Source organism: Choristoneura fumiferana, chromosome 21 (genome assembly GCF_025370935.1).
Source record: "Choristoneura fumiferana chromosome 21, NRCan_CFum_1, whole genome shotgun sequence".
Taxonomy (NCBI): Eukaryota; Metazoa; Arthropoda; class Insecta; order Lepidoptera; family Tortricidae; genus Choristoneura; species Choristoneura fumiferana.
Window position 1 is genome coordinate 17946760 of NC_133492.1, and position 27647 is coordinate 17974406.

The following is a 27647-nucleotide window of genomic DNA, read 5'->3' on the forward strand; positions in this document are numbered from 1 at the left end:
GGTACCTTCGATTACTTAGCTTCTTCATATTTGTCTCTCTTTCAATTATTTTACACAAATCCTTTACAATTATAACTAATGTTTGTTTATTACTCAATCATTTCAGAATTAAAGGACTTGATAGTTACTATCTCGGAAAATTGTATAAATAATAAATAAATTCATTTATTTCGGGCAACTTGGCCCATACAATAAAATACCTTACAGACTAACATACATATTTATAATCAATATTATTTAAAACTAATTAGTATAGTTCCCGGAGGTGCGCGATAATAATTCTTTACAGACCAAGTCACGAGCAACAGCTCGCTAAATAGCAAAATATACAATTTAAAGTGAGATAAACGATATCTTTTTAAATGTTCAAACCAAAACTATAACGTTCAATGTATACTAATGAAATAACGAATGACTCTAAAATTGTAGCAACTCCATTAAAACTAATTAATACAGTGCGAGCACGTAATAACCATTTGCAGAACAACATAATGAACGTATTCATACCCGCTATGCATTTGATAACAAATATCGCCTGGCAATGTTTGCCAGAAAACCAATATAATGTTTGTTCAAAGACCATTATTTGCTAAGTTGCCAATGTGATGTTATTAATTCGGTGCGAAATTTGATAATATTCTAACGTTAGTTTTTAGGGTCCCATACCTTAATAGGAAAACAAGAAACCCTTATAGAATCACTTTGTTGCCCGTCTGTCTATCTGCCTGTCAAGACCATTTTTCTCAGGAACGTGTGGTGGTATCGAACTGAAATAAATATCAAGTACTCAGGTATGCCATGCCTCGAAGCAGGAAAAAATCAAACTTAATTGAAATCTTCTGCTAATTTTCATACAAATTTGCCTTGCTTCGGTGAACTCTAAACCATAGACTAGAGCTATAACGCCTATAACATAATTTCTCAAATAAGACGTCTAGTTAACCCTAGCTTGTTTTTAGGTCTTTAAAATATCAGAAATTCAGCTAATATTGACCAAACTAAACAAAGCCAAGCTTTATTTGGCAAACCCAGAGGCTGTTCATTGAAATACAATTACAAAGCGTGCAATTTATGTCCACAGTAAGTATATGAAATGAGGTTGAAATAATCACGCTGCTGTGATGATCTGTTGGCCATTTTTGTAATACTTGATGTTGTAATTATTCTAAATTAGGTAGGTGTTGTTACTGTGTCATTATTTAGTTTCAAATATTTCAGTTAAGGTCTTTTCGCAAAGGTGTTAATTAAATAACTGAAAACCTCAGACACCCCAAAAACATTTTTTTCATTTGAAGTTACATTTATTTTTGAATTCATTATTTTAAAAGATATTCGTGTGTTTTGCTAAGTCAGTAATTCTACTTAATTTCTAACTCTACACTCATAATTTGTCTTTGTCAGTTGCGCTTTGACGTTTTTAGAAGAAAATCACACAGTGACAGCAGACCAACCAGTATTAAATTATTAAAATAGTATGCAACCTCGCTAAAACATTTAATTGGCGCCTGTTGCAGTCGTAACTTTTAGACCGGGCACAATAAAAGAGATTTAAAAATACAAAAACAACACTCAACACAACCTAATTAAAGACATAGTATAATCGATTCTACTCTAACAGAACTACTTTCTGGTTTTCAGTTACTTAATTAACGCGGACTCTGGAACCAACATTCGTACAGTATTCGTATTCATACAAAAAAATATCTGCCACGACCGGGGATCGAACCTCAACCTCAAACTTCGTAGTCAGATTTTCTAACCACTAGACTAGCTGAACTAGGTTGATGATTGATAGGTACTGATGAAATAGAAATAAAATTTTGTAGTCGCGTCTCGGAACTCTGGGAGGGAGTTATTGTTGTTATTTCGTGTCATCCGATCTACCATATTATAGCTGATTCGCCGATTCCTAAAAACAGACGCCAATCCTAAATCTCCTGCCTGCCCTCATCTGTCGGGGGGCACTCGAGAATCAGGACAAAGTGCCTGAATGAGAAACTTCCCGACAGAGGGCGTGCTCCGTTACTTACAATTCCGGTTTATTTATGTGCGGAGTACAAAATAAATTCACTATAAGTGGTATTTGCGAGGCAACTTCCGCCCTTAAGTTAAGCGGTAGCTATGGACTTATGAACTATCAGATACTCATAAGTAAGACGAGGCTCAGTTCTACTATAAACCTCTGTATTCACTAATAAAATTGAAAACCAGCTAGGTAAAAATGGCAGCCGTGCTCGGAGGGTTCCGTACATATTTTAAGGTATCTGTAACACGTTGTACGCAGTATAGAGTCGTTTTGTATTCGTTGGTTGGAACCTTCTTTAAGTATATATTTTTTGTTATTTGTTATTCTAGCGGCAATAAAAACATCCATACTAATATTATAAATGCGAAAGTGTGTGTTTGTGTGTATGTTTGTCCGTCTTTCACGTCTAAACGGAGCCACGGATCGACGTGATTTTTGGCATAGAGATAGTTTATGGGCCAGAGAGTGACATAGGCTACTTTTTATCCTGGAAAAATGCATAGTTCCCGAGGGAATAGCGCGCGATAACCTAAATCCACGTGGGCGGAGCCGCGGGCAAAAGCTATTATTATTTGTAAATTTAATCTGTCTATCTCAGGGGTGGCCAACCTGTCGAACGCGACTATTAGTCTAGTCGATCGTGGCAAGCCAAAAAATATAAATACTGAGCTATGCTGTTTCGTTTAAGATTTCAAGAAGTATGTAATTGGTAGATCGCACAGGGTTTCGTCATTAAACAGTAGATCTTGGGTCTAATCAAGTTGCCCACCCCTGGTCTATCTCTTACGATTCTTGAAGTACAGCCCTGTGACGGACAGATGGACAAACTGCGTAGTGACATTAATCTTTATAAATTAACTTTGGTTAACGCTAACTCACCACTAATACTCGGTCGGTCGAAGAAACACCTTTTTTACTAGCAAATCCTGTTTATCCATTTTATTAAAAGCATGGACCTCCGCAAAGTAACAATGAATCTATACAGTATTTGATAATATCATTGGTTGTTATCCCCGGCATCCCGTGGGTTTGCAATTTGTTGTAATTTCGTTATTTAATTAGAGCACAGAGCACGTAGTGACTGGCTACATGCTTTGTTATAATGGACTGTACTGCCACTAACAATATCAATAATGATTCATTAATTCTAAATTTTGGTAGTCTCGTATTTGAATAAAACAGGACTTTTGAAAATAGCCACTGCAACACGACCGCAATATTGAGGTAAATAATAGTTATTTGTGTCATAAGGGAGCAAAATGGTGTATTTACGGCGAGGGCGTACATTGAATCCAGAATGTAGCGAAGGATTCTACAATAGAATCCTAAGCGTAGCGCGAGGGATTCTAAAGTAGAATCCTGAGCGTAATGAGGGATTCAAGTGTTAGCGCCCAAGATGAAAATAATTTTGCTCCCGAGTGGCTCATACAACTTTTCACACCGAGCATTAAGAAAGTTGAAAAAAAAATCTAAATATTATTAAAGAACAGCCAGCATAGAAAATAGCGTGGCTTTACAATTATCAACTTCAAAACTTGGCGTTTGCAATAAAACACTTAGAAAAGCCTTGAACAGAAAAGTTACACTTTGCTCCCTCTCGTCAGGGAGGAAAAGTTACTTTTCTGAAGGAGAGGGTTGAAAAAAAATATTGGTTTGTGATCGTTTTAGTTTAGAGCTTGTCTAATTTTAAATGACGCGTCCCTCACTCCCTAAAATCAGTTCATTATAACCTAACCTAACCTAACCTAACAGAGATTGAGCTTCCCGTTGGACTCAGGCGGTTTATTACGGGCGGCGTATAACGTAGGTAATCGTAATGAACTGATTTAGGTGAGTGAGGGACGCTTACCACTCACTATTGTTTACCTGCAGGGCTACTACGAAAGTCGAAGTTCGTGTCGTGCGGTCCCTCTGACACTTATACTACGAGAGCGAGAGGGACCGCACGACACGAACTTCGAGTTTCGAGTTTCGTAGTAGCCCTGCTACGGCTTTGGACGCATAAACCATTAGCTAGATCGAGCAGTTGAATTGACTGAAGATTTCAGCGGTATTACGTTTTTTAGACGCGTGCAAAATCGAATTTCGTGTCGTTCGGTTACCTCTAACACTTCTACAATTTAATACGAAAGCAAGAGGGACGGTACGATACGAACTTCGATTTTCGAACTTCGGAGAAGGCCCTCTGTACGGTAGTGAAATTGTATAGGTTTCATCAAAGTCAGCCAACACAAAAACTTCAACCCATAATCCTCCAGCAAACATTGACCCAAAAAAATTCGATAGCCCCCTCCTCCGCCTCAAGTGGGGGTAATCCACAAAGCGAGCGCGCCTTCAAATATTTTTAAATTTAACTTTGTGAGTTTCTAAAGGCCTTTACAAATATAGAGAATAACTCGGCACACGTTGATTCGAAAGAGTGTGGAGGTCAGAGGGGCCGCTTGGGCTTTTTATTAAATTGCACCAAGCCACGGTTCGTGGAGCCCTCCTGAATTTTGCTTCCTTTGTGAAGTGGTGCAAAAAGTTAGGAGATTTTTGTAATATTGACTCGTTGATTGAAAGATAGGCATGAAACTTGGTGCTTCATAGTTGTAGACAAACCTTATCTTTATTTATTCTTTTCTTGTAATTTTTTCTTTAATTTTATACTGTAGTTTTTAAGTATTTTATGTTTAATTATTTTATTTTATAAATAACTTCCTGCTAAGTCTGGCAGCGCATTCTTCTTGGCAATGATGGTCTTTCCGAAAGCGCTGGTAGTTTTTAAAAAGTGACGTGTAAAAGTGCCCTTTGCGGCTTATTATTGAAAAAAAAACCGGGCAAGAGCGTGTTGGACACGCCCAAAATGGGGTACCGTAGCCATTACGAAAAAAATAAGTAATATTTTTCGAAGGATTTCGTATTTTATATGGAATCTTCCAAGTTTAGGTATATTTTATACCTTAGGCTGCTATTTACTCTTAAACTACTAATAATTCTCAAGCAAACTTAGCCGTTATAGTTTTCCTTCAAAGTTTGATAAACTTCCTACCATTCTGATTTTTTTCAAATTTTTCCACCCACCGGTTCAGATTTTAGAGGGGGGGGACGCTCGATTTTAATGAAAATTTGCACTTATATTTTGCAAACAAATCACTGAATCGAAAAATCGTTTTAGCAACTCCCTAATTGTTTTAAAAGACATATATACCAATGATACACCACACTTTACGTGTATGGGAGGTACCCTATAAAAATTGTTTTTTAGTTTTTTATTGTACCATTTTGCCGGCATAGTTTACATATATATCCATGCAAAATTACAGCTTTCTAGCACTGATAGTCCTTGAGCAAAGCCGCGGAAGGACGGACAGACAGACAGACAGACATGGCGAAACTATAAAGGTTCCGTTTTTGCCATTTTGGCTCCGGAACCCTAAAAACTAATTATTTTTAAAAGTCGCTGAACTAATGTTGTTAATTTTGAGCATGATCTATGTTTTAATTATTTGCTCATATTACAGGCCACACCTGGTATGTCACGATCATAAATTTCCCTCACAATCCCGTTGTTAATTTTATTGTACGCCATGCTTGTATTCGAGATGGTTGGAGTTTGTTTTCCAATTTATTCGAGCATTTGATCTGTTTTCCCTAAATTACCATTCGTCTTCTGTTCACGTTGCCAAGTTGCCACGAGGCAGAGGTTAATTCTGCTTGTTTTTATGTAACGTTATATGAGGGAAGAGTAGAACAAGGGGCGTTATTTGCGACGTTGTGCGTCCGCTAATTAAGTTAATTTAAATGTGAATACCAGGCTTTGACGCATTTAATTGTTCGATTAATAACCTTACCAACAAAATGTTGGAAAACCCCCGACTTTGTCACTTCAAAGTTTAATATCTCAAAAACGGCTGAACCGATTTTGATGAAACATGTCTAAGAACCATCGCTAGGAAGCCTGCTTTCAAATAAAAACACGCATTCAAATCGGTCTACCTGTTTAAGAGCTACGATGCCACAGACAGACAGACAGACACACAAAGCGGTCAAACTTATAACACCCCTCTTTTTGCGTCGGTTGTTAAAAAACCAGCAAAGTGCGATTCAGACTCGCGCACGAAGGAATCCGTACCATTATCTACTTAACAATATTAGAAATTAGCAAAAAAACACGTTTGTTGTATGGGAGCCCCCCTTAAATATTTATTTTATTTTAATTTAATTATTTATTTTTAAAGTGAATGTACGACTTAATATTCTATGTATATTCCAAGCGTCTACCTACGAGTATTGCCGTTGTTAATATCGAGCAAAAATGGCAAAAAACTCACGTTTGGGAGCTCCCCCTTAAATATTTATTTTATTCTGTTTTTAGTATTTTTTGTTATAGCAACAACAGAAATACATAATCTGTGAAAATTGCAACTGTATAGCTATCATGGTTCATAAGATACAGCCTGGTGACAGATGGACAAACTGACGGACAGACGGACGGACAGCGGAGTCTAAGTAATAGGGTCCCGTTTTTACCCGGCTGCGAAGAAGGAGGGTTATGTGTTTAACCCGTACGTATGTATGTCTATTCCTATGTCCTCTCGTAACTACTCAACGGCTGAACCGATTTCGATAAATGATACGTCATTGGATTCGTCTTAATGACGTGAGAGTACATGAAATTCTTAAAAAAATGAATTGGCGGATTTTCGGCGTCAAATTGTGTCTTCAAAATTATTTTTTTAGTTTAAACCTGTCAAATAGGGTAGCAAAATGAAGGGATATCAAAAAAAGGGAAAAACAGATTGCAATGTGTTTTTATTTACCGTTTTCATAGAAATATCAAAAAAGTATGAAATAAAACAATAAATTTAAAAAATCAAAAACCGACTGCGTTAAAAAATCAAAGTCTAAAATTTAGGCTAAAACAAGCACTTATGAATGTCAAAAAAACTACCTACCACAAGAAAACAAGACGTGGATGTAGTGGTCTAGAACTCTGTTAAGTAGCTAACTGAAACTTCAACAGTCGGGACCCATTCAAATCGCAACCAGCTCAAAAATTCTTAGTACCTAATGGGTCCCGACTGTTGAAGTTTAAGTTAGCTACTTACCAGAGTTCTACATAGACCTAGTGGCCTAGTGGTCTAGTGGCCTAGTGGTGGTGGACGTAGTCGTCCACGTCTTGTTTTCTTCTTTTTAGTATTTTTTAACGGGTACGGAACCCTAATAATAAGTTACCCTAGTAAAGTTTAATTAACCAAGTGAAAAGTTATAGGTCTGAGCGTCCACGAAATGGCTGACGCGGCTTGCAGTGTTTGCCAATTAATTACTTCTTCATTAATATCGGCCGTTGGTCGGAGGAGCCAACTTAGCAGTCCAACTTTAAACCGTTTGTGCGATTTGAGGACAGATTTAGTGGTCAGGATTACATTGAACTTTGACGTAAGACTCCGGAGGGACCTCATTAAGCTTGCATTAGCATCGATGAAAGAATGCAGTGGTTGTAGAAATTTAATTCTTTTTTTTAGCAACAGATTATAATGCCACACAATCCTGCCTTGTTTTTTACTACAGAACATGCTTAAGCTTCGATACAAAAAAGGGTGTTTTAAGTTTAACGTCAATTTCTTTCTATCTGTCTGTGTGAAGCGGGATCTTTTCAACCGCCATAATTTTATAAGTCATAATTTAATGTTTGTCATAATTATTGTTAGTCATAATTTTTATCCCGCTGAAAACGTACATTAGAACTCTATAGATAAGGTTAGATTTGTTTTATAACAATTTATTTTGAAAAATAAATAGTTTCAAAGAAGAAAACCCGTCTGAAGCACCATAGCAGTCAAACGGATAGACTGATTTCAATGCAGTTTTTTTCATTGTATTTCGGATCAGTTCCATAATTATCTTTACTCGTATAGTATGTTAGTAATCTTATAGCTCGTATAATTATTATTTATGTGTTGGGTAATAACCATTGAGATATACTCGTAAAATCCCAGCATTGGACAGTCGAATCTGTCTGCAAAAGCTTTTAGAATACTGTTGGGACTAACAGTGTAGAAAAGACACTACGAATGGATACAAGTCCTTCTGAACCCTCTATCCCATCTAACCAGTGCCGTTCTTGTACAAATGAAGGCCAACTGCGCAGTTTAAGGCGGACATACTATTAAAACCCGACGCCACGCCACGCTTGCGACACGCCATCAAACGCGTGTCAGTACTAATCAGTCCCTAATTGGTCAGTTCCAAACAGAATTATGCGTCGGACGACGTCGCGTGGCGTTTTAGTAGTATATTTCCGCCTTTAGAACATTCGATCTCACGTGTTTATTCAACATGAACTAAAAGCCAAGCTGCCACAAATCTATTTAGTGCGGTAACGCTACAGACCCAAGTTTGCTGAGTACGGGCGAATAACTTGGCGTACTACAGCCGGATTCTGGATCATGTGTGCGCATAACTTTATTTTACCTGGCTGTCTAAATTTCGGTTGCAAAACTAAGTACAGTACATAATTATGTTATATGCGGGTTCTTTAACCCCTGACGCAAAAAGAAGGGTGTTATAAGTTTGACCGCTATGTGTGTCTGTGTGTCTGTCTGTGGCACCGTAGCTCTTAAACAGGTGGATCGATTTGAATGCGTTCTTTTTGTAATCAGGATTTCTAGCGATGGTTCTTAGACATGTTTCATCGAAAACGGTTCAGCTGTGTTTGAGATATGGAACATTGAAGTGACAAAGTCGGGGGGTTTTCCAAATTTTAGTTGGTTAGGTTATTTCATACAAATTAAATACACTGCTATCAATGTACGCCATCCTATTACTTATTTTATTTAAAATATGGCTTCTGTCCTATTTTAGGACAATTTCGCCAGTGTCAAAGTAAGCTCTCTTTGAGAGCGACGTTGTACAGTGATTGTAGTTTTTGCAACTTGATAGTAAAATTCCAGAAACCACGTGAAGACACTTACTTGCGCATTAGAAAATGTCAGACACGAGAGCAATATATAATTTTGTGATCACTGTTCACTGTTAAGGTCAATCGCCGAATAAAACATTATCAAAATTATACTTCAACTAGCCAAAGAAACCAGAAATACCAAAATTAGATACTCGCCATGTTGGAATGCTACAAATCGAATCTACGCCATCCTAGAACACAACTGACATCGCCTGTCACGCTACAAACATCAAGCATTTTGCTTTACATTGCTTCTTCAAATAAACTTAAAAGTGTAATAAAAATAAAAAACTTTTTATTTTAAAAATTCGCTGAATTATTTGTTCATATTACAGGTCACACCCGACATACTTATTTCCTGTAGAAATACCTGCATGCCGGCAAAGCACAGTATATTATTGTCACTACTTTAAAATCTCATATCTCAAAACAATTGTGTTCATAAGGTTTATCGATTTCAGTTAGTATCACTTAGTCTAAAAAGCAGCTGGTCTAAGTAGCAAGTGGTCTAAAAACCAACTGGTCCTAACATGTTAGCGTCAAAACTTGAAAAACATAGGTTAAAAGTGCCTGAGATATGCGGAGCTTCGGGTCATAGAATTAACGATAAACGGAGACCGACTAAACATTCAAGGAACTTTTTAGACCACTTGTACCTTAGACCAGATGCTGTTTAGACGACTTGCTTTTTAGAAAAAGCTTTAGAAAAACTTAATTTAAAAGCAGTGATGATTATGGAGTAGTACGCCAGGAAAACGCTAATGAAATATTTAAGGACTAGTAAAATAAAATCCGAAATAATAAACTAAACACCGAGAACACGGGACTCTAAAAACTTGTGTGTATCTGAAAATCCTAACAGTAGCCATCCGTGTCGCACTCTGCAACAATCTTCCCTACACGGTATCCCTAAAAAATCCCAAATATACCTACATTTACATGAAGGAGTTATGAAGCTCTCTGTATTCCATTTATTAAATTACTTTAGGTACTTGCATGAATAAGCAAGTGTTTTTCGCTTTGACGAAAAGTTTTGTTGTTGTGTATGAAATATTTGCCAGGATTCTGTTTGGAAAATATTTTCGTTTTTTTCCACGGTTCGGACGAGTGTTTTTGGTTAATTGTCAAGGATTGTTGCTACTTTTTTTATTTATTGTAAAATATTAATATACACATTTTATCATAAGAAGTATTTCGTCAAATTGCAAAACAATTTGTTGGCGAACCAAACACTCATTTTAACAATATTGTGCACAATAGTTACAGTACATTACATTATAAAAAACTAACAATTTTTTATCTATAATCATATTTCATCTTGGCCTATATACGTCCCAATTTGTAAGGCACAGGCCTCCTCTCAGGATGAGAGGGCTTGGGCCATAGTTTATACAAATAATATATTTTGAACATGAAACCACCTCACTCATATTAAACGATATTGTAACGGATAACTCACGTCTTAAACCGAGTTTAGCTAGTTCATAGCCCTTCTTCTCAGGAGCACGCGACTCGGCGGCTGCCGCAACACGCACACTACGCGCCACCAGAGCAGAGCAGAGCGGTGGCGCGTAGTGTGCGTGTTGCGGCAGCCGCCGAGTCGCGTGCTCCTGAGAAGAAGGGCTACGAAATAGCCCGAAACATGTCGAGCTAAACTCGGTTTAAGACGTGAGTTATCCGTTACAATATCGTTTAATACAAATAATATAGTTTTATGCAACGTTAATAGCCCACATTGTAGTTTTCGGGGATTCCTTAGAATATTATGTGTAATCCGGAAATAATCCCGGATTTTAAAATTTAATACGAGTATTAGATCAAGATCAACACAAGCAAAGCCGTGGGTAAAGGCTAGTAATAAGTAAACGAATATCATCATCATACTTAATATCAGCTGTAGGACGTCCACTGTTGGAGATTCCCCAGTTGCTAATTTTCGCCACGCTTGGCTAGGTTTTCGAGCGATTTATACCTAGAATAAAAGGTTGCCAAGACGCCAAGAAAACGCTGAGAAATTCAACAGCAACAATTTATTGAATCAGGCGTTACTTTCCGGAGGTCCATATCAATGAACTAAAAGAATTTCCTTGCTCACCCGCGACCGCAATAACTCTAGTCAGAGTCTAACAACTAGTACCATGGTGTACGGTTGTGTCACTCTGAAGATGAGCTCTCTTTGAGTTCGAAACGCGTCAATGTAGTGTGGTGATGGTGATAGATGGGTTTGTGTGATTTGTGTGTGTTCTTACAGTGTGGAAACAGAGGGCTGCATGAAACATTTTTAAACGTTCCAAGCGGAAATAGCTATCATCATGAGCATGCTTAGTGAGAGGGAGTTTGAGGTATACCTGGGTAACGCCAAAAGCCGCAAGAGAAAACTCAATAATGCCTGCCACAGGGCTCTGTACTTGCCCCGACTCTTTTCAATCTATATATCCACGACTTACCACCGACTGAGGCCACCAAATTATTTATGCTGATGATATAGCACTTGTATTTCAAGGTAGAGACTTCAAGTCTGGCGAGGAAGTTTATCATCCGACTTATCAAGGTCAATGAATATTTTAGTTCCTGGCGTCTGATACCAAGCCCAAGCAAGACAGAAGTGGCGTGCTTCCACCTTAATAACCGTATGGCAAACTACCAACCAGCTGTCTCTTTCAAAGGGGAATTACTTAAGTACAATCCCTGCCCAAAATACCTTGGAGTGACACTGGATAGGACTCTGACGTACAAGGAGCACCTCCAAAAGGTATCCTTGAAGGTTGCCTCACGGAACAACATCCTCCATAAACTCGTGGCACTACCTGGGGTGCCTCCGCTGATTGCCTGCGACGTCAGCTGCAGCGCTCGTCTTTTCGGCAGCCGAATACTGTGCTCCGGTATGGCTTGAGAGTGCGCACGTAAAAAAAGTGGACATCTAAGCTTTGAATAGGCCATGCGATGTGTCTCGGGCACAATCAAGTCTACTCCCCTCCACTGGCTCCCAGTTCTCAATATTTAGGCCACATCTCCGTAGGATGCAAGCGCTAAAAAGAGAAGCGGAAAAAATACAGGCGGACAGTCTCTGCCTGTTGACCAGCCTTTCTGTCACCCTCCACCCCAACGGCTTAAATCTCGGCACCAAGCTTGTGTAACAGCCCAAGGCCGGGGTTTGACATCAAACAGAGGTGGAAGGACGAGTGGAATGCACAAACTACTGGGAGGCCCTGTCAAACATAGACTCCTACGGTTAAATGGTGATGGTGATCAATCTAAGGCAAACTCTGGTGCCGCTTAAACAGACTGCGAACAGGACACACGCTGTCACTACTTTCGGTACAAGTGGGGTTGGCGACTCGGCCCTCAGCGAATGCGGCGAGTAGACTGAAACTATGGTGTCAATTGTAGCAGCGCGAGTCCTTCTACACTCATACTCGGGCTCCCCTAGGAGATCTGTACAATCTGACACCTGACTTATGTCATGACCACGGCCACTGCAATGTGGTCGATACGACGAGGTAAATATTATTCGTGTGTGTTAGCGTAACACAAGTCCCGCTTGTGGTATTTTGCCTATAGTCTTAAGGCAACTCTCGTGATTAAGTGTTTCATATTTAAAGGGCACGACACACGACAGCGCTCTACACTGCCATGTCGGAGCCCCTCGTGACGCCCAGTAAACTAATGATCTGGAAATTTCGGCGCTTAATAGAGCTAACTGGCTTGAAGGGGTGTACTTACGGGAGATAGGGGGTCAAATTAGGCTAAATTTATGGTGCGAGCGATCGCGTAAAAACAGGCCCGTTGTGATATCGATCAAAATTGGATTATGTAACTTTGGGGAGTGGATGTCAATGACATCTAAGTCAGTAGAGATTGTCAATATAGTCATACTGGCTGTTTCCTGCGATTTCGTCTGCTTTCCGGGGTAAAAATGAGCCTTTCCCGAGTATCAAACTATCATCATAACAAATTTCATTTAAATCGGTTCAAAAGTCAAAAGTCAAAAGTATTTATTTGCCAGAATACAGTACAGGGAGGTCTTACATTGTATATTGTGTTCAGAGGTTTATGCTTCAAAAGGCAGTTGCTGTCGCATTTGCGTCAATAAAGAAAAGTATTATGCATAATTTTAACTGATTTAGAAAATAAAAAGCGGGTAGGTAGATTAAGCGATTCAGAGCTTAATTAATATAGTTTCCCAAAATGTCCTTATTAATTTGTTTCTTTGTTACCAAGTACTGTCAAATTTTGACAGTAAAGTAGGAATTAAATTGCTAGCAATATTACGCAAATCATAATCAAAAATGAAAATTGCAATTTTTAACACTGATCATAAATATAAAATGTGAAAATGGAAGCCAAGTATAAAGTGCGTGGCAAAAAAAAGAGATCTAAATCGATGCCAAGTTCTAAATGAAGAGCACGATACCTAGCTATAAGTTTTGGGACTTCTCACAGGAACTTCACAAAATTCTGACATTTCAATTAATGTGCCAGGTGTAAAAGGTTAGAGAATTCAATGTAAATTTAATACACAATCCAAAACTTTATTTGAATCATATTTAATATTCCACGTGTGAAAGATTTCCACGAAACCAAAACTAATTTAAAGCATCCCTGAACAAAATGAGATAAATCTGCGTGTAAGGTCAATCTGTTAAATGTTAAGTCCACGCGAAATTTGTATTTGTAGAGATATCTCCTCGTGCCTCTGAACCTTCAGGGCTACTACGAAACTCGAAACTCTATGTTCGTGTCGTGCGGTCTCTCTGACACTTATACTATTTAATACGAGAGCGAGAGGGACGGTACGATACGAACTTCGAGTTTCGAGTTTCGTAGTAGCCCTGCTTGTTGTCCTTCGAGATCTTAACCTATCATCTCGCCCACATAGTTATAGCTCAGTATGGAAATTAAGGCCGGACACAAACTTACGATTAACTACAAAAAAATTAGGATAATAATAAATTGAAATTACTTATATCCAACCTCCAACGGTACTTTTTCGACCTGGCCACTTGCCACGGCCGACTATAAAAAAAAATCGAGCTGGTCACGGCCAAGGAGCTTTTATACAAAACTGGAGGTTGAACGCCGAACGATGAAGTTTGACCTTTATTACTTATTTTTATATTCCATCTCTTTCTTTTACATTTCACGAATGACTTCCATCTCTTTTTTAACCTAACTAAAGAAAGAGATGGAATATGTTCGCGACGTAATAAAGATCAAATTTCTTGTTTCAAACGGATGTTCGGCGTTCAACCTGGAGTGTTTTATATAAGCTCCTTGGTCACGACGTGCATCTAGATGGCCATGCCGAAACGTGAAAAAAGTGTCATTGACGTAACTCAATTATTTACGACTCCGTGCCTAATCGAAAAATTAAAAAAAAAAATACTTTCCACCCTAGAGATAAAAATGCAATTTTCCACCCGGCTATCTACCCATGAAAATTAAACTTTCCGAACAGGAGGGATGAAAAATAACTAAGTAGTTAAGTAGGTACGAGTACATTTAGTTTTAGGGCCCTGGACGGGCATGGCCAAATATAAACACTTATTTTCTAATGCAATAAATAGATGGCGAAATTTCTTCTTCTTCTTCTCTTCTCTTTTAAGATATGGCTTTTCTGTTCTTATTAATAGGACAATTTCACCAGTGTCAAGGTAAACTCTCTTTGAGAGGGACGTTGTACGGTGATTGTAGTTTTTCCAACTTGATAGTAAAATTCCAGAAACCACGTGGAGACAACTTGCGCATTAAAAAATGCCAGACACGAGAGCAATATAGAATTTTGTGATCACTGTTCACTGTTAAGGTTAATCGCCGCATAAAACACTATCAAAATTATACTTTAAATAGCCAAAGAAACAGAAATAGCAAAATTAGAGATAACTATACTATACTATTACTTTAGAGATAATTCATGAGCTGGCGTGTCTGGTGTGAACATTTCCACTATGATGACATAGATTTTAAAACTTAATGGATAGCTGTTATTGGCCTTTTATGATGTAACCATGTTGTATGTTCCTTGTATCACATTTATGGCTGTTGTTATCCTGAATATAAATAAATAAATAAATTAGATATTGTCTACATCCGCCATGTTCGAATGCTACAAATCGAATCCGATGACGAAATTTACAATCTTCTGTGAACTGGCATTTTAAAACTGACAGGCGTATGAACACTATTGGAATACCACTGCTACTATACTGCTCTCTCTTCTATCTTGATGCCAAGTTAAAAGGACTTGTCAACTACATCAATGTTTTACATCACACCAAAATATTTTTAAAAACAATCTACAACAGTTCTCCCTTTTTGAAATTCAACAGAAAAACTTTGTAGCAACCGACTCGTCGACTTTAAAAGCTGACTGCTACACTTAAAGTCTCCAGTGCATAATTTTCCTAAGAGGAACTAAAAACCAAATCAGATGCCAAGGGTCCGAATCGTGCTTTGATCTCGTCCCGAGAGGCACCCACTGAATTTCTCCACTAACCCTTTGTTTTGCTGAATAGTGCGCGACCAAGGTTTGGAACGGTGGTCGTTTAGAGGCTCTTTGTTTTTGATTGCGGTCTGTGGTGTAGACGGCCAGTGGGCTGCATTGAGGCTAAACTGTCTCACGCTTGCCATTTGTTAAGTGCAGAGTTGCTTTTAAATTCAGAATTTAGTTTATATGCATTTAAAAGCCCGGGATGGCAACTAGCTCTATCAATTGGCATTGCTATTAAATATTGTTTGGTAAATTTATTGCTTTTTTTTCAAATGTAGGCACTTATTTTGGTTAGACTAAGAGGCTGTTTGATTATTTGTGTGTATATGCGCAACATTACGTGCAAAAAGCCTCCGGCTTTGTCACTTCAAAGTTCAATATCTCCAAAACGGCTGAACCGATTTTGATAACATTCCAATCGCCATTCCATTCCAACCGCATTCAAATCGTTCCACCCGTATTTAAGAACTACGGTGCCACAGTTCTTAAATACAAGTGGACCAATTTTGTGTCTGTATGTTACAGTCGAGTTCTTAAACTTGTGAGCAAAATTTAGATCAAAAATATCTGAACACGACTCTATTGTTAACGGCGTAGAAGCGTGATCAGATATTTTTGATCAAATTTTTGCTCACAAGTTTATGAACTAGACTGTACACACAGACACACATAGCGGTCAAACTTATTAACACCACTCTTTTTGCGTCAAGGGTTAATAAATAGTTTTATTATATCAATTTAAATTATTATTTATGGAATTTATTTACGACATTTAATGATTTGTATTAGCGATTTTGATAATTTAATGTGGCATGTTATTTTGAGCATTCATTTTTGATGGAAATATGCTTTTCTTTTTGATTGTAACTTAAACAAAATCTTTTATTTCCGATGTTACACAGAATCAGGGTACAATAAACCTGTCATCTTACACCAGACGTTTTCACACGGTGTGCCGCGTATACTTTCAGGTGTGTTTCGATTGCCGCGAAGTATGCTGCATTGAAATGATGAAAAGCTATTTTAATGAGAAAATGGTACGAAAACAACCGACGCGTGGCGTGTGCAATTCGCGTTGTCAGGTTGTTTTGTTATGGTAACGGAGCGGAAGAAATGGCGGAGCGGGTGGAAGTCCAACTCGCACTTGGCTATTTTTACTGGTGTGCCGTAAAACTTTGATGAACGAAAAGAGTGCCGTTAAATCCAAAAGGTTGAAAACGCCTGTCTTACACACATAATTTTTCCTTTCCGTTGTACGTTAAAGCGAATGAATTTTTGACTCCACATTGTTCCAGTAAATAATTTTCTGAGGAGAAAGAGCTAATCTCGAGTTTGCTTAACCTTTTCGCATTCGCAAGGGTTCGAGCGATGTGCGGTTTCCAACAATGTTGGCACTCAGGCAACCTTGTTTACCTCTTATTACGGCCAATAAACTTGTTAACTGATTGGTTATACTCGTAACATAATCCGGATACAGGTGAACCCAAAAGTAAATGGATATTTAAACAAAGATGTATGATACTTAATGGGTAAAATTGTTATTCAAGGTCAAAGTAAAAAAAAAACTACTGATGAAACGTCGACAGACCTATCCATTAGGTGGACTAACGATAGATGCAAGTGGTGGGTTTTAGGACCATTTTCAACAGTGAACGTCTTACAACTGATGATGATGATGATGATTCATTTATTTAAAATAGTAGGTATTACTCAGAGCGTTAACAATCAACAATTGAACAATCTCGTCTACACCACTACACTCCCCCTAAATTTCCAACTCGCTCGGAAATCAAAAAGCCATCACCAATAGCGCTCACTGAATCGGTAATCTTAAAACACCCCCTAGTAAAATTCACCTCTTTTTTATCAAATCCCTTCCAATCGGTTGGACGGATTCGTCTGGGAGCCCGACCGACGCACGCGCTCGCAGCCGATTGATTGCTGAATCGTGATTGATATTGCGGTCTTGCATATTTACCCCGACGTATGAAATGTCTCGCGGTAAGTGCTAGGGTTGGGGGATGGGATAATTTTCAATTTGGCCAAATACATAGGTGTTGCCGTTGCCACGTCCCTTATTTACCTGAAATTCGTGTACTTAGATGCTTGCTTTGGAATTTACTAAGTTAATGGTGGCGGTATTGAGAAATTTTACTCTGTCAGATTTTAGTGACGCTCCTGGGTACAGTTTAAGTTGCTATTATTCTAGAAATATTATCATCATCATTGTCATCGTTATTATCAGCTATAAAGACGTCCACCACTGTTGGGCATAAGCTTGCCCCACATACTTTCAGTTGGTTTGGAAGTGGCCTGCATCCACCGTGAACCTGCCGCTTTAACCAGGTCATCCATCCATCTCGTTGGTGGTCGTCCTTCCGCTTGCTGATCCACGGTCTCCATTCGAGATCTTTGGCCACAACAGCTATCTGTTCACCGTTCTTATCGCCTGCCCATTTGCCACTTTAACGAACTAATTCGTTTTTCTAACAAAAAGTTGGAAAACCCCCGACTTCTCCACTTCAAAGTTCAATATCTCAAAAACTAATTAAACATAGAACCATCGCTAGAAAACTTGCTTTCAAATAAAAAAACCGCTATCAAATCGGTCCACCCGTTTAAGAGCTACGGTACAGACAAACACCCCTCTTTTTGCGTCGGGGATTAAAAAACAACGGTTCAAAGTTAGCATTAACTTAATGTATCATAGGTTGAAACGGCTTACAAGAACATTTCTCCAGGCTCCAGCTGAATTATTCCCGTTCGCTTTACTTAAATTCCTGTCAATGTCGATTTCTGAGAACTTCGACAAGCTTCTTTATCTCTCAAATACTTTCAGAATGAAATGTGAAATTTGTTTTCATTTCATACCTAAAACGACAGCGGAATATTCATTCTTTTTGTTTCATTTCAAACAGAGATACGGCGAAGTGCGGGTTTCGTTGGAATATTTAATGGAGTATTTGTATGATGTCGCATATTTGAGTGGTTTGTTTAACGAAACCTTTACGTCGAATTTTCGGGCAGAAAATATCTTCATATTAATTTGACGATGTTGTAAAGGCTGACCAGGAATATAAAAAACCTCACGCGAGGGCAGCACTTCTACCACAGAATAACTAATAGTACTACCGTACTTCTACGTTTTATATTGCAACATAATTTACACTTACTATAAGATACTAACAGTCATATTGACAACGGTGTCGGTGATGTTATTTTAAAGGAATATTTTCTAATCCCTTGGACTTTTTCTATGACCAATACAAATACAAATACAAAGACTCTTTATTGTACACCAGACATAGTAAGCGATACAGAAAACAGACACAGAGGAAAAAAAAATACAAGGTGAGCAATAGGCGGCCTTATCGCTTAAGAGCGATCTCTTCCAGGCAACCTTTTTTACAGAAAGAAGGAAGGACTAGTTTACAACAGGTGGTGCATCAAAAGTAGATCAGAAAATTTAAACTTAACAGCAATACATCTACGAATACATACATAATTATATCGTACATATAATATACGTCCAAAATAAATATAGGTAGTGAGATAAACAGCAACAAATAAATAAATAAATATAATAATAAGGCTAATAATTACAAGATGACAGATAGTGCTCCTTAAGCATAGATTTAAATAGTGACAAGGACTTAGCGCGTCGTAAGTCAATCGGTAAGGAGTTCCACAACCGAATAGCCTCGACAGTATAAGAATATACATAGAATTTGGAGTTAGATAGAGGCAATACTTTTATACATTGTGAATTATTTTCCTTCCAAGTCTATTGATAATCTTCGGCATTTTATCGCACAAAAACACAAAATAACACTTTAAAATACCACGCGCAAACAACGTTAACTTTGACAGCAATAGACAGATGATATTTGAATTTAGTGTTACCAGTGCAAGAAATTAGTTCTATTAGTTTCCGCAATATGGCGAGGTTTTTTATAATTCTGGTCAGCCTTTACTGAAATTTTACGCTTATTTAGTACTGGCATCATTGTTTTACCAGCTGGAAAACATGCTGCTTTGGTGGATGGGGACACAACTAAAAATCCTGTGGCATGCATTTTAGAATAAAAATGTCACTACTCGATAGTGTCACTATCAAATTAAATCAGTAAGCGCAAGGATTTAGCTGCCAATTAGTTTTCGGTCATTCTCCAGATTTTTAATGATTTGTGCTTCAGGTAAGGGGTCGCCTTTTCCCCAATAAAGTGCACAACTTTGGAAAATAAATGGCGGCCATTCGCTAGCTTTGTGCTTTCTGTCGTCTACATAAATTATGCGTCAATTTGGTGGATCAAAATAGACATGATAGTGAATAGACAGTGCACGAATTATAATGTCCGTTATATGCCATCCATAGCCAGACTTCATAATGATTTGCAAAGCTCCACCTTCTGGTTTGGTACAATTGTGTGTTACTGTAGTGGCGATAGTTTTTTTTTAAATGTTTGTTAAAGCTTAAAATGGTATTTGAACTGACATTTGTTAGCTCAACGTACAAGGTACGGTCAAGGACTGTAATTCAGGGGCCACCATGGAACCATTTCACAGTAAACGTCATAGTGACATCCCATTAATTAACAAGAAATATTGTAATGACTTTTCCTTTAAAAAGGTTCCATGATGGCTCATAAATTAAAATCCTTGACACTTACCTGACCGGGCTAAATCCTTCTGTCTGAATCATTTGCATCCCTTGCATATTTTGTCGGTAGTTAAAAATTTCATCGCTTTTTCAAATATAAGGCTTAGAATAAATATAACAAAAGATTCACGGATCACTCTCGTAGACTTGACTCTCCCAAATGAATTCATTTTTAGCAGGTAACTGGCATAACTTCTTTAAATACTCATAAGTTTTAATCTTCTTACCTCCACTGGATATAGAAGCAGTGGTGGCCACACAGAAGCAGTGCAGAAGCAGCGATAGCAGCATCTTGCTCGAAGCCACGCGTTTCACTCGCACACTCATGCTCGCTCTTTCATCTTACACTGTTTCCAGTTGGCTAGAGCGAGAGGTCGCATCTTCTGCGCGCCGATAGCCGATCACATTTTCGAATGTCGAGTACCTGAAAATTAAGAAATAGTATAATTATATAAGTTGCAAAAGGAGTAGTTTTTTATTAGTTGTTTAATTATAATCATCATCGATCAAAAGACGTTTATTTCTGGACATCAAGTACCCCGAAAACTCGCAGTGTATGTTCTGTTATGTTTCTGCGTGAAGAATAAGCCAGCCAGTAAGATTATTGGCACATGAGGTATTCTATGTCAACTTGTTAAACCTTCTTGTTCATGCTTCTAATAATATGGGCATTTTCGATACTGTGTTTTTTTTCGTTTATCATTTACACTTCATTCTCGTATATGTACCCATTAGCAATAAATTCGTATTTCACCCAGCAACTTTTTTACATGAAGAAATCATCCGATTCACACTACGGTCAATATACACTGAACAAAAGAAAAGGATAGCTGAACCTACTTGACGTTTAGCCAAAATTTACTAATTAGGAATCAAAATAATTCTAATATTTCAAAACTGATTTTTTAAGATATCATCTAATTTTTAGCTACTAGTAGGCCTTAGTTTTGTAGTCATCAAGTTATGTTACAAGCAACAATCTTTTTTCAGTGAGCACGATCTACTGCCCACAAATTCTTCAGTCTACTGCTCAAAAACACTGACAGGGTCATTGTTGGCACATTTATTAGATTCTGTTACAGTTCCCAGGTTATGTACTAAAAGTACAGGACGTCTTAAAAAATATCGAAAATGCCATCAAACTACAGCCCATTCATAACAAAATGTGACACGGTTGAGGCGGTTGGAACGTTCGAATGAACAGCAACATTCACACTGCAACGGAATCGCAGTAACCGAAGCCTCGTTATTAAATACCTCCTATAGGGTCAACGTAAGCGATCAAACCGATTAATTCGATCCTAAACGCATTGACAAGGTCTAATTGATACTGCTACGTGTGCCTGTCGGTTTGCGATCAGGTAAGCTTTCATCTGGATGAGGGTTAATGATAGCCTCCGATAGCGAAGAGGCTCGGAGGAGTACATTCAGTTGTTATAAAGGAGATTTAGGTAAACCTTCTTGAGTCTGAAGTCTTCTTGAGTGGTTGGGTAATCCATTATTGTTTTTAAGTTTTGGGCTACCTAATTCTTTTACTTTAAAATTGTGTGATTATGTTTTATCCCTAGACGTTTTTGCATAATTATTTATAACTTGCGGTTTTATTTCTGTAGAAGAATAAAATGATAGGTCACTTTCCTTTCCTGTGATGATTCTGAAAAACCCTTTCTTAGTCTTACTTTAATGATCTTAAAGAAATATTATTATCTTTTACTAGTGGCCTAGACCTGCCTGTCAGTTTATCATTATCATCATAATCTTTATTATTATCATTATCATCATCATCAACAAGGCCTTTGTACGTTACACTGCATGCAGTGTGCCCAGGCATACTAATGTAAAACCTAGCCACTGAAGCTATAGCTAAAAACATAACACAAGATTGAGAACTAGCGTCTCTTTAGCTTACCACGGATAAAGCTTCGGATAAGTCAGTCTGTCCATAAAGGTCAACGCGAAACGTCTAATTGCTGTTAGAAGATTATACTAGTTGAAATCTGCTATGTTTCACAGCTTGGACAAAGCAGAACTAGATGGCGACGAATTTCACTACTAAGGATGTTAACTACGTGCACTATTTGCATTTAGAGTGTACGTGCCCTGTTTCAAAATATTCTAGAAATTTATAACGTTGCAAATCGCATGGCCGTTAGTTAACTGAAGTACAGACTTAATTATTCTTTAAGTGCATTGTGCATTAGAAGCGTTAGAAAACGATGAATGGAAGTTTCCTAACACCGGCACCCACGTAATGGTTAAAGCATATACCTATGTTTTTAGAACTGTAATTGAAAATGAGTGTTTTTTAGACTCATGTCGTTTGTTTTGTATAAAGATTTGTTCTAACTATACTATTGCAATTTTTTTATTCCTAAATTGACTTACTTACTACTGACAACAGTCACAATATAAATAATTGTCAAAACATACTCGTACATAATATGTTTGAGACAATTATTAGGCTTTATCTTAATTTTCTTTTATTATATTTTACTTTAATTTAGCTGATTTTGGTCGTACCGAGATTGGTGCCAGCACTCAAAAAATATCAAATAAAGTTAAAAGCCTAATTGAGTTTTATAATATTTGAATTCAAATAAGCGCCTAAAAGTACGGCTCTTAAGCAGAAAGTCGTATTTACTTTAAGGGTGGTAAAATTCTGGTCGCGGTTCATTTGAAGAGAGTAACCTCGGCACCTCGGCCCCATTATGAGCCAGTAAACTAACTCACTCAACAAGGAGTCGTAAAACAATGAAGCAACGATTTGTACATTCGAAACAGAACATTACCTGCCCATAACATTATCGGCGCCATAAAGATCGTCGTTGCTTCGGATCCGTGTAGCAAATGCGCGCAATTTACTTTATTACAGGCGGCGTATCACCACCAGGACGTGGAGAGCTCTCATTGATTCACGCCTAACCCTTTTTTGACCGGTCGCGTACCAACAGCGCGGGGGGAAGCAGCTCCGCGTATTGTGGTCTCCGGTATAGGTTTCGTGGTAGATCGTGAGTCTCGTTCAGCGACAATTTTTTTTTCAAGCCAAATTCGCTGCGCGAGACCTCTATTTGTCAAACATGCCCCCCGGGGCCCGTCAGGGCTTACAGGGTGTCGCCATTGTGTCGGATGGAGATGAGAGTGCTATGGGATGCGGTGATGTAGCCATGAATTTGGGGGATTATTTTTGTCAGAACATCAATTTAATTCAAGGGATTATACAGTAAATTGTGGATGCGGCGTCACGGGGAGTGAATCCAAAATATCGCTCCAGTGCTCTTTCCAAGACAATTAGTTTCAGTTAGCCCGGCTCCGAGTTTTTATTGCTCAGTAAACTTCTTTCCACTAATTAGTGAATGTCTGTTCGAACGATTCCTTTATTGTCTTTAGTAAAAGTATTCAAAGCACAGACTTCATAAAACACAATTTTAGTCCTTTGAATCTAAATGTCTGGAAATTAACAAGTACCAGTTAATTTTCTCCGAAATCAATTCAAATCACGCTCAAGCAAGGATAACAATCTATTAGGAAAATGATTCAGAAATTATGGCATGCAGTTCCCTGTGTGGATAACTTAGAGTTCACGTGTTTGTGGGGGAAAGACAAACGGAACTACACACGCTTCATGAATATTAACATGAGAGCTTTACCTTCTAAATGAGAAAACATTTTACTGGCAGCTCGCAGACCTGTTTAAATGCGGTTTTCATTTTAGTGATGGGCGACTCGAGCCAAGTTGCGGGACAAAACGGGTAGTCGGGGAGACTGGGTTCCCTTTGTTAGACTCGTAAGACCCACCGACCTGAATAAGACACAGTCAACTTTTAAGAGCTGATTTGACTAATATTGTTGGTTGGACTCGTCTAGTTATAAAAACATGGATATATTTTGTATGTAAGCATGTTACACTGGCGACCATAGGGCTGGCTCTTTCCTCGGTCAACGTATTGGCATACAACGAGGAAACGCAGCTAGCCTTATAGGCACCCTGCCCAATAGCAGCGACTTGGGTGATATTTGTAACTATAGATTTTAGGATTAGAGTAAGTTAGTTTTAGTTCTATTTTCATTTATTTGTGTTGATTAATGCATATTATATTATTTGTTTTTTTATAAATAAATAAAATACTCAAGCGTGTTTTAGATAGGATAGTTATTTGCTAACCACAATCATCAACATTAACTGGTAGAAACTCTTATTAGCAGCATTTTGTAGTAAAATTTTATTCAGTAAAATTTTATGTCGGATTTGTTTAACTAGACTTGTAAATGTTTTTGATAAATTTTATTAGTAATAGTCAAACGTTTACATACGTTGGTTATATTTAAAATGCACCGCGCCCAAGGCTGTTTTGAATCGAAAATCTCGGTGAAAAATCTTTCCAGCGGTATTCAGCCAAACTAACACAAACATTTGCTGAAATTTTATGAATTATTTTTTTTGTTTAACTGCTTTTAAATGAAATTTTAGAAACAGAGACAGACATTAAGAGCCTGAATAAGGTACATCAGACTTGATTATATGTATAACAATATGTGGAATAGGATAAACGCACGAGTGCTCGCCTCAGACCCAATAGCTACCATCTTTAATTTTACGTCATTAGCAATAGAGGTGACAGCAGCTCAGGACTACTACGAAATTTGAAACTCTGAAGTTCGTATCGAAAATACTAACTGAGACATGGATGCACAGAAAAACCAGAAAAAGAGACCAGCACTGGGAATCGAACCCAGGTCCTCAGCAATCCGTGCTGCGTGCTATAACCCCTACACCACACCACTGCTGGACAGGAATATAGACACGAATTTTTCCTATGCATACATATCTCAGGTTGCTTATTTCTACTATGCTATTTAAGCAGCAGTACTACTCGTTCAATCCCTCTGATACTTGTACTATTTAATACGAGAGCAAGAGGGACGGCACGATACGAACTTCGATTTTCGAACTTCGGAGTAGGCCCTCTGGGCGTTGTTTATTGAGTGTTAGAGTGTTGATTTGCACGGTTTACCTTACGTTCTTAGATTATATCAAGATACCACTGCCGGCATATTGGTACACTTCTTACGAATCAAGTGAATTTTATAAAAAAAATGCCTAACTAATTAAGAAGCTAAGAATTTTTGATTCTTTTTTTGAGAGAGATAATATAAGTTTCACTGCTTTATCATTTAAGTATCCTTATTTAACTAATTCATTTTTAAATTCATATTTTAATGTCATTTTGTTCAAATTAAACAACGATCGTATTTCAACACTTATTTCATCTTCATTACATTTGAATAGTATCCTTAATTCCAAATTACTTTTTTGCTAGTTTGAAATAATAATGAGCATATTCAGTCAGATTCGTTCAACTTTTAACGACGCCATCGTGAATTTTATTTGGTTTGGTTTTAAAAGTATGCGTTTACAGCCGTGACTTATAGCGCAGCGGAGAGGACATTTTAAAACAAAGCGTCTCGGGGCGAAGTGGAGTAATATTTCGTTCGGAAACGTGCCAAGGCTCGATTATTGCGCGCCACTCCACCAATCGCCACTTGGCACCAGCCCACCGCTCTTTTTATTGTCATCTGTCTACAATTCCAACTTCGAAAACTAAATAACTCGCTGTTACTCTCAAAAGACGTAATTAAGTGCCGTACATTTCATCCAAACCCCGTTGTCAGATCTAAGTGCCAACTTTGTTTGATGTTTCGTACAATTTTCTTTAAATACAAAACTAGATTACCTACCAAACTTTGATTCTAAATTATGTTTAACGCTACCCTGCTTAAGATTTCTAATACAAAATGTACTTTCAGTCTTCGATGTTTGTAAATCTTGTTCTAAGTGCCATAAGCCCATTAAAGATGCTCCATTTGTGTTATAATAAGATTATAAACGTACCGTAGACGGTACAAGTTAATAACATCGGAGCAGTGCACGTTAGCGTTGTCCTTACGTTCATTAGAGCATGGAGTGCCTCGAGGCTGCGTAATGGGCCCGCTACTTCTCCTTGTTACGAGTACATCCGACGATCCCTTTGTTGTGAGTGTGTCGTGTATACACAATCTACGGTCGCCGACGAGCGGCTCTGAGTCCCACCTGCAGTGATCGTTAGGACCACACGAATACCGCATTGTTTGTACAATTAGTTCAACTGAACAGTTTTAAGTACAGTTCCTAACTTACGTAGCGACAAGGTCTGCTTCTGTTTCAGATTTTAAGTTACAATGTATTGTTAGTTGGACTTTAGCCGGACTAGTGGTTGTATTTGTTTTGTTGACGCTGTATGTTGAATACAAATTATTTTGATGTTATAGCCGCTTAATCGCTCAGTGATCAATAATCAAAATTTACTCGTCCCTATAAAGCTACCTACTTTAATAAAGTAACCTATTAAGGTGTTCCGGGAATCGTCGAAAGCCCTTAATATCCTTCATATTAAACTAAAAACATTCTTCATATTATCTAAGGGTGCCAAGTACTGCTCGAAAGCCCCATAATGTAGGAGCATTAAAGTCTTCAAAGGGTGTCTACCCTTTCAATATTTCGACAACAAGACAATTTGCATTCGAGAGAACAAAATCATATTCAGCGTTTACAGAATAAATAATTCATGCTTAATATTGCTGCAGCGAGATTTCCAACGCGGATCTCTAGGCTCGAGATAAAATAAATAATTTTTCAGGCGTGAAGGAAAAGACTGATGTCAATAATTTATTATTTTCGTTTCCTTTTAAAGCGTTGCCATTAACGTGCCGACGAGTGCTTTCGTCTTGGTCTCAAATTCTCCACTTTTGAGGGGGAATTTCCTGAAAAGGTACTAGGATGTCAACGTTACCGCGAAATGTCTACATTTTATCTCACTGCTCGCGTGTGCTCTCGCCATTTTTGCGCGTCTGTCGGGAAAATGGGAGCGCGTCAAATTTTGGCAATTTTGTCTTCGCTATATTTAAAATGTAACAACGTCGTTTTATTTTTAAGATAGTGTTTTAACATGAGACACCTGAATCATGTTCAGCTATAACGAAGTTTACACCCACAATAATATGTGTAACGAGCAAAACAAGTCATAGTAATTGTAGAAATAGAGAGTCCTAATGAATAGAATTTAGATAAGCTTACAGACATGATAATTATACAAAAACATGTAAATCAATTTAATCCAAATAAACACATAACCTAGCTAAAATCCAATTAATACCGTTAAAATTCCGCATTACACCAATTTGCATTTAAAACAATGTGTCGTGCTCATAAATCGCTATAATGTGGAACAAACAATAAATTTCGTTGCGTATGCTACAAATATGAGATTGGATTTATCTTTTGGTATTGAATGGAATGAGAGCCCCCTAATGAGGGTGGGTACAAAAGAGTAGCATCGGAGTTCAGTAAAAGGTCACCAGTGATTCTGTGACGTCATGGCCGTGCCTTTAAGCGTCGATTACTGCTCGAGCGGCATTGTGCTGGTCCTAAATCGTCCGCGACTGTGCGAGTAGGTAGTGCGTGGAACCATTACCGTCGCCTCTTTTTGTC

At 37.9% G+C, this 27647-nt stretch overlaps 1 protein-coding gene across 1 annotated transcript in view; it reads right to left on the reverse strand.

Moving 5' to 3' along the window:
* LOC141439791 (uncharacterized) overlaps positions 1–27647 on the reverse strand; it is a gene marked incomplete in the record, with an annotated part of 323470 nt that overhangs the window by 170891 nt on the left and 124932 nt on the right. The window contains 1 exon segment of the mRNA XM_074104168.1: positions 20350–20546. Within this exon segment, the coding sequence (XP_073960269.1) occupies positions 20350–20449 (100 nt within the window).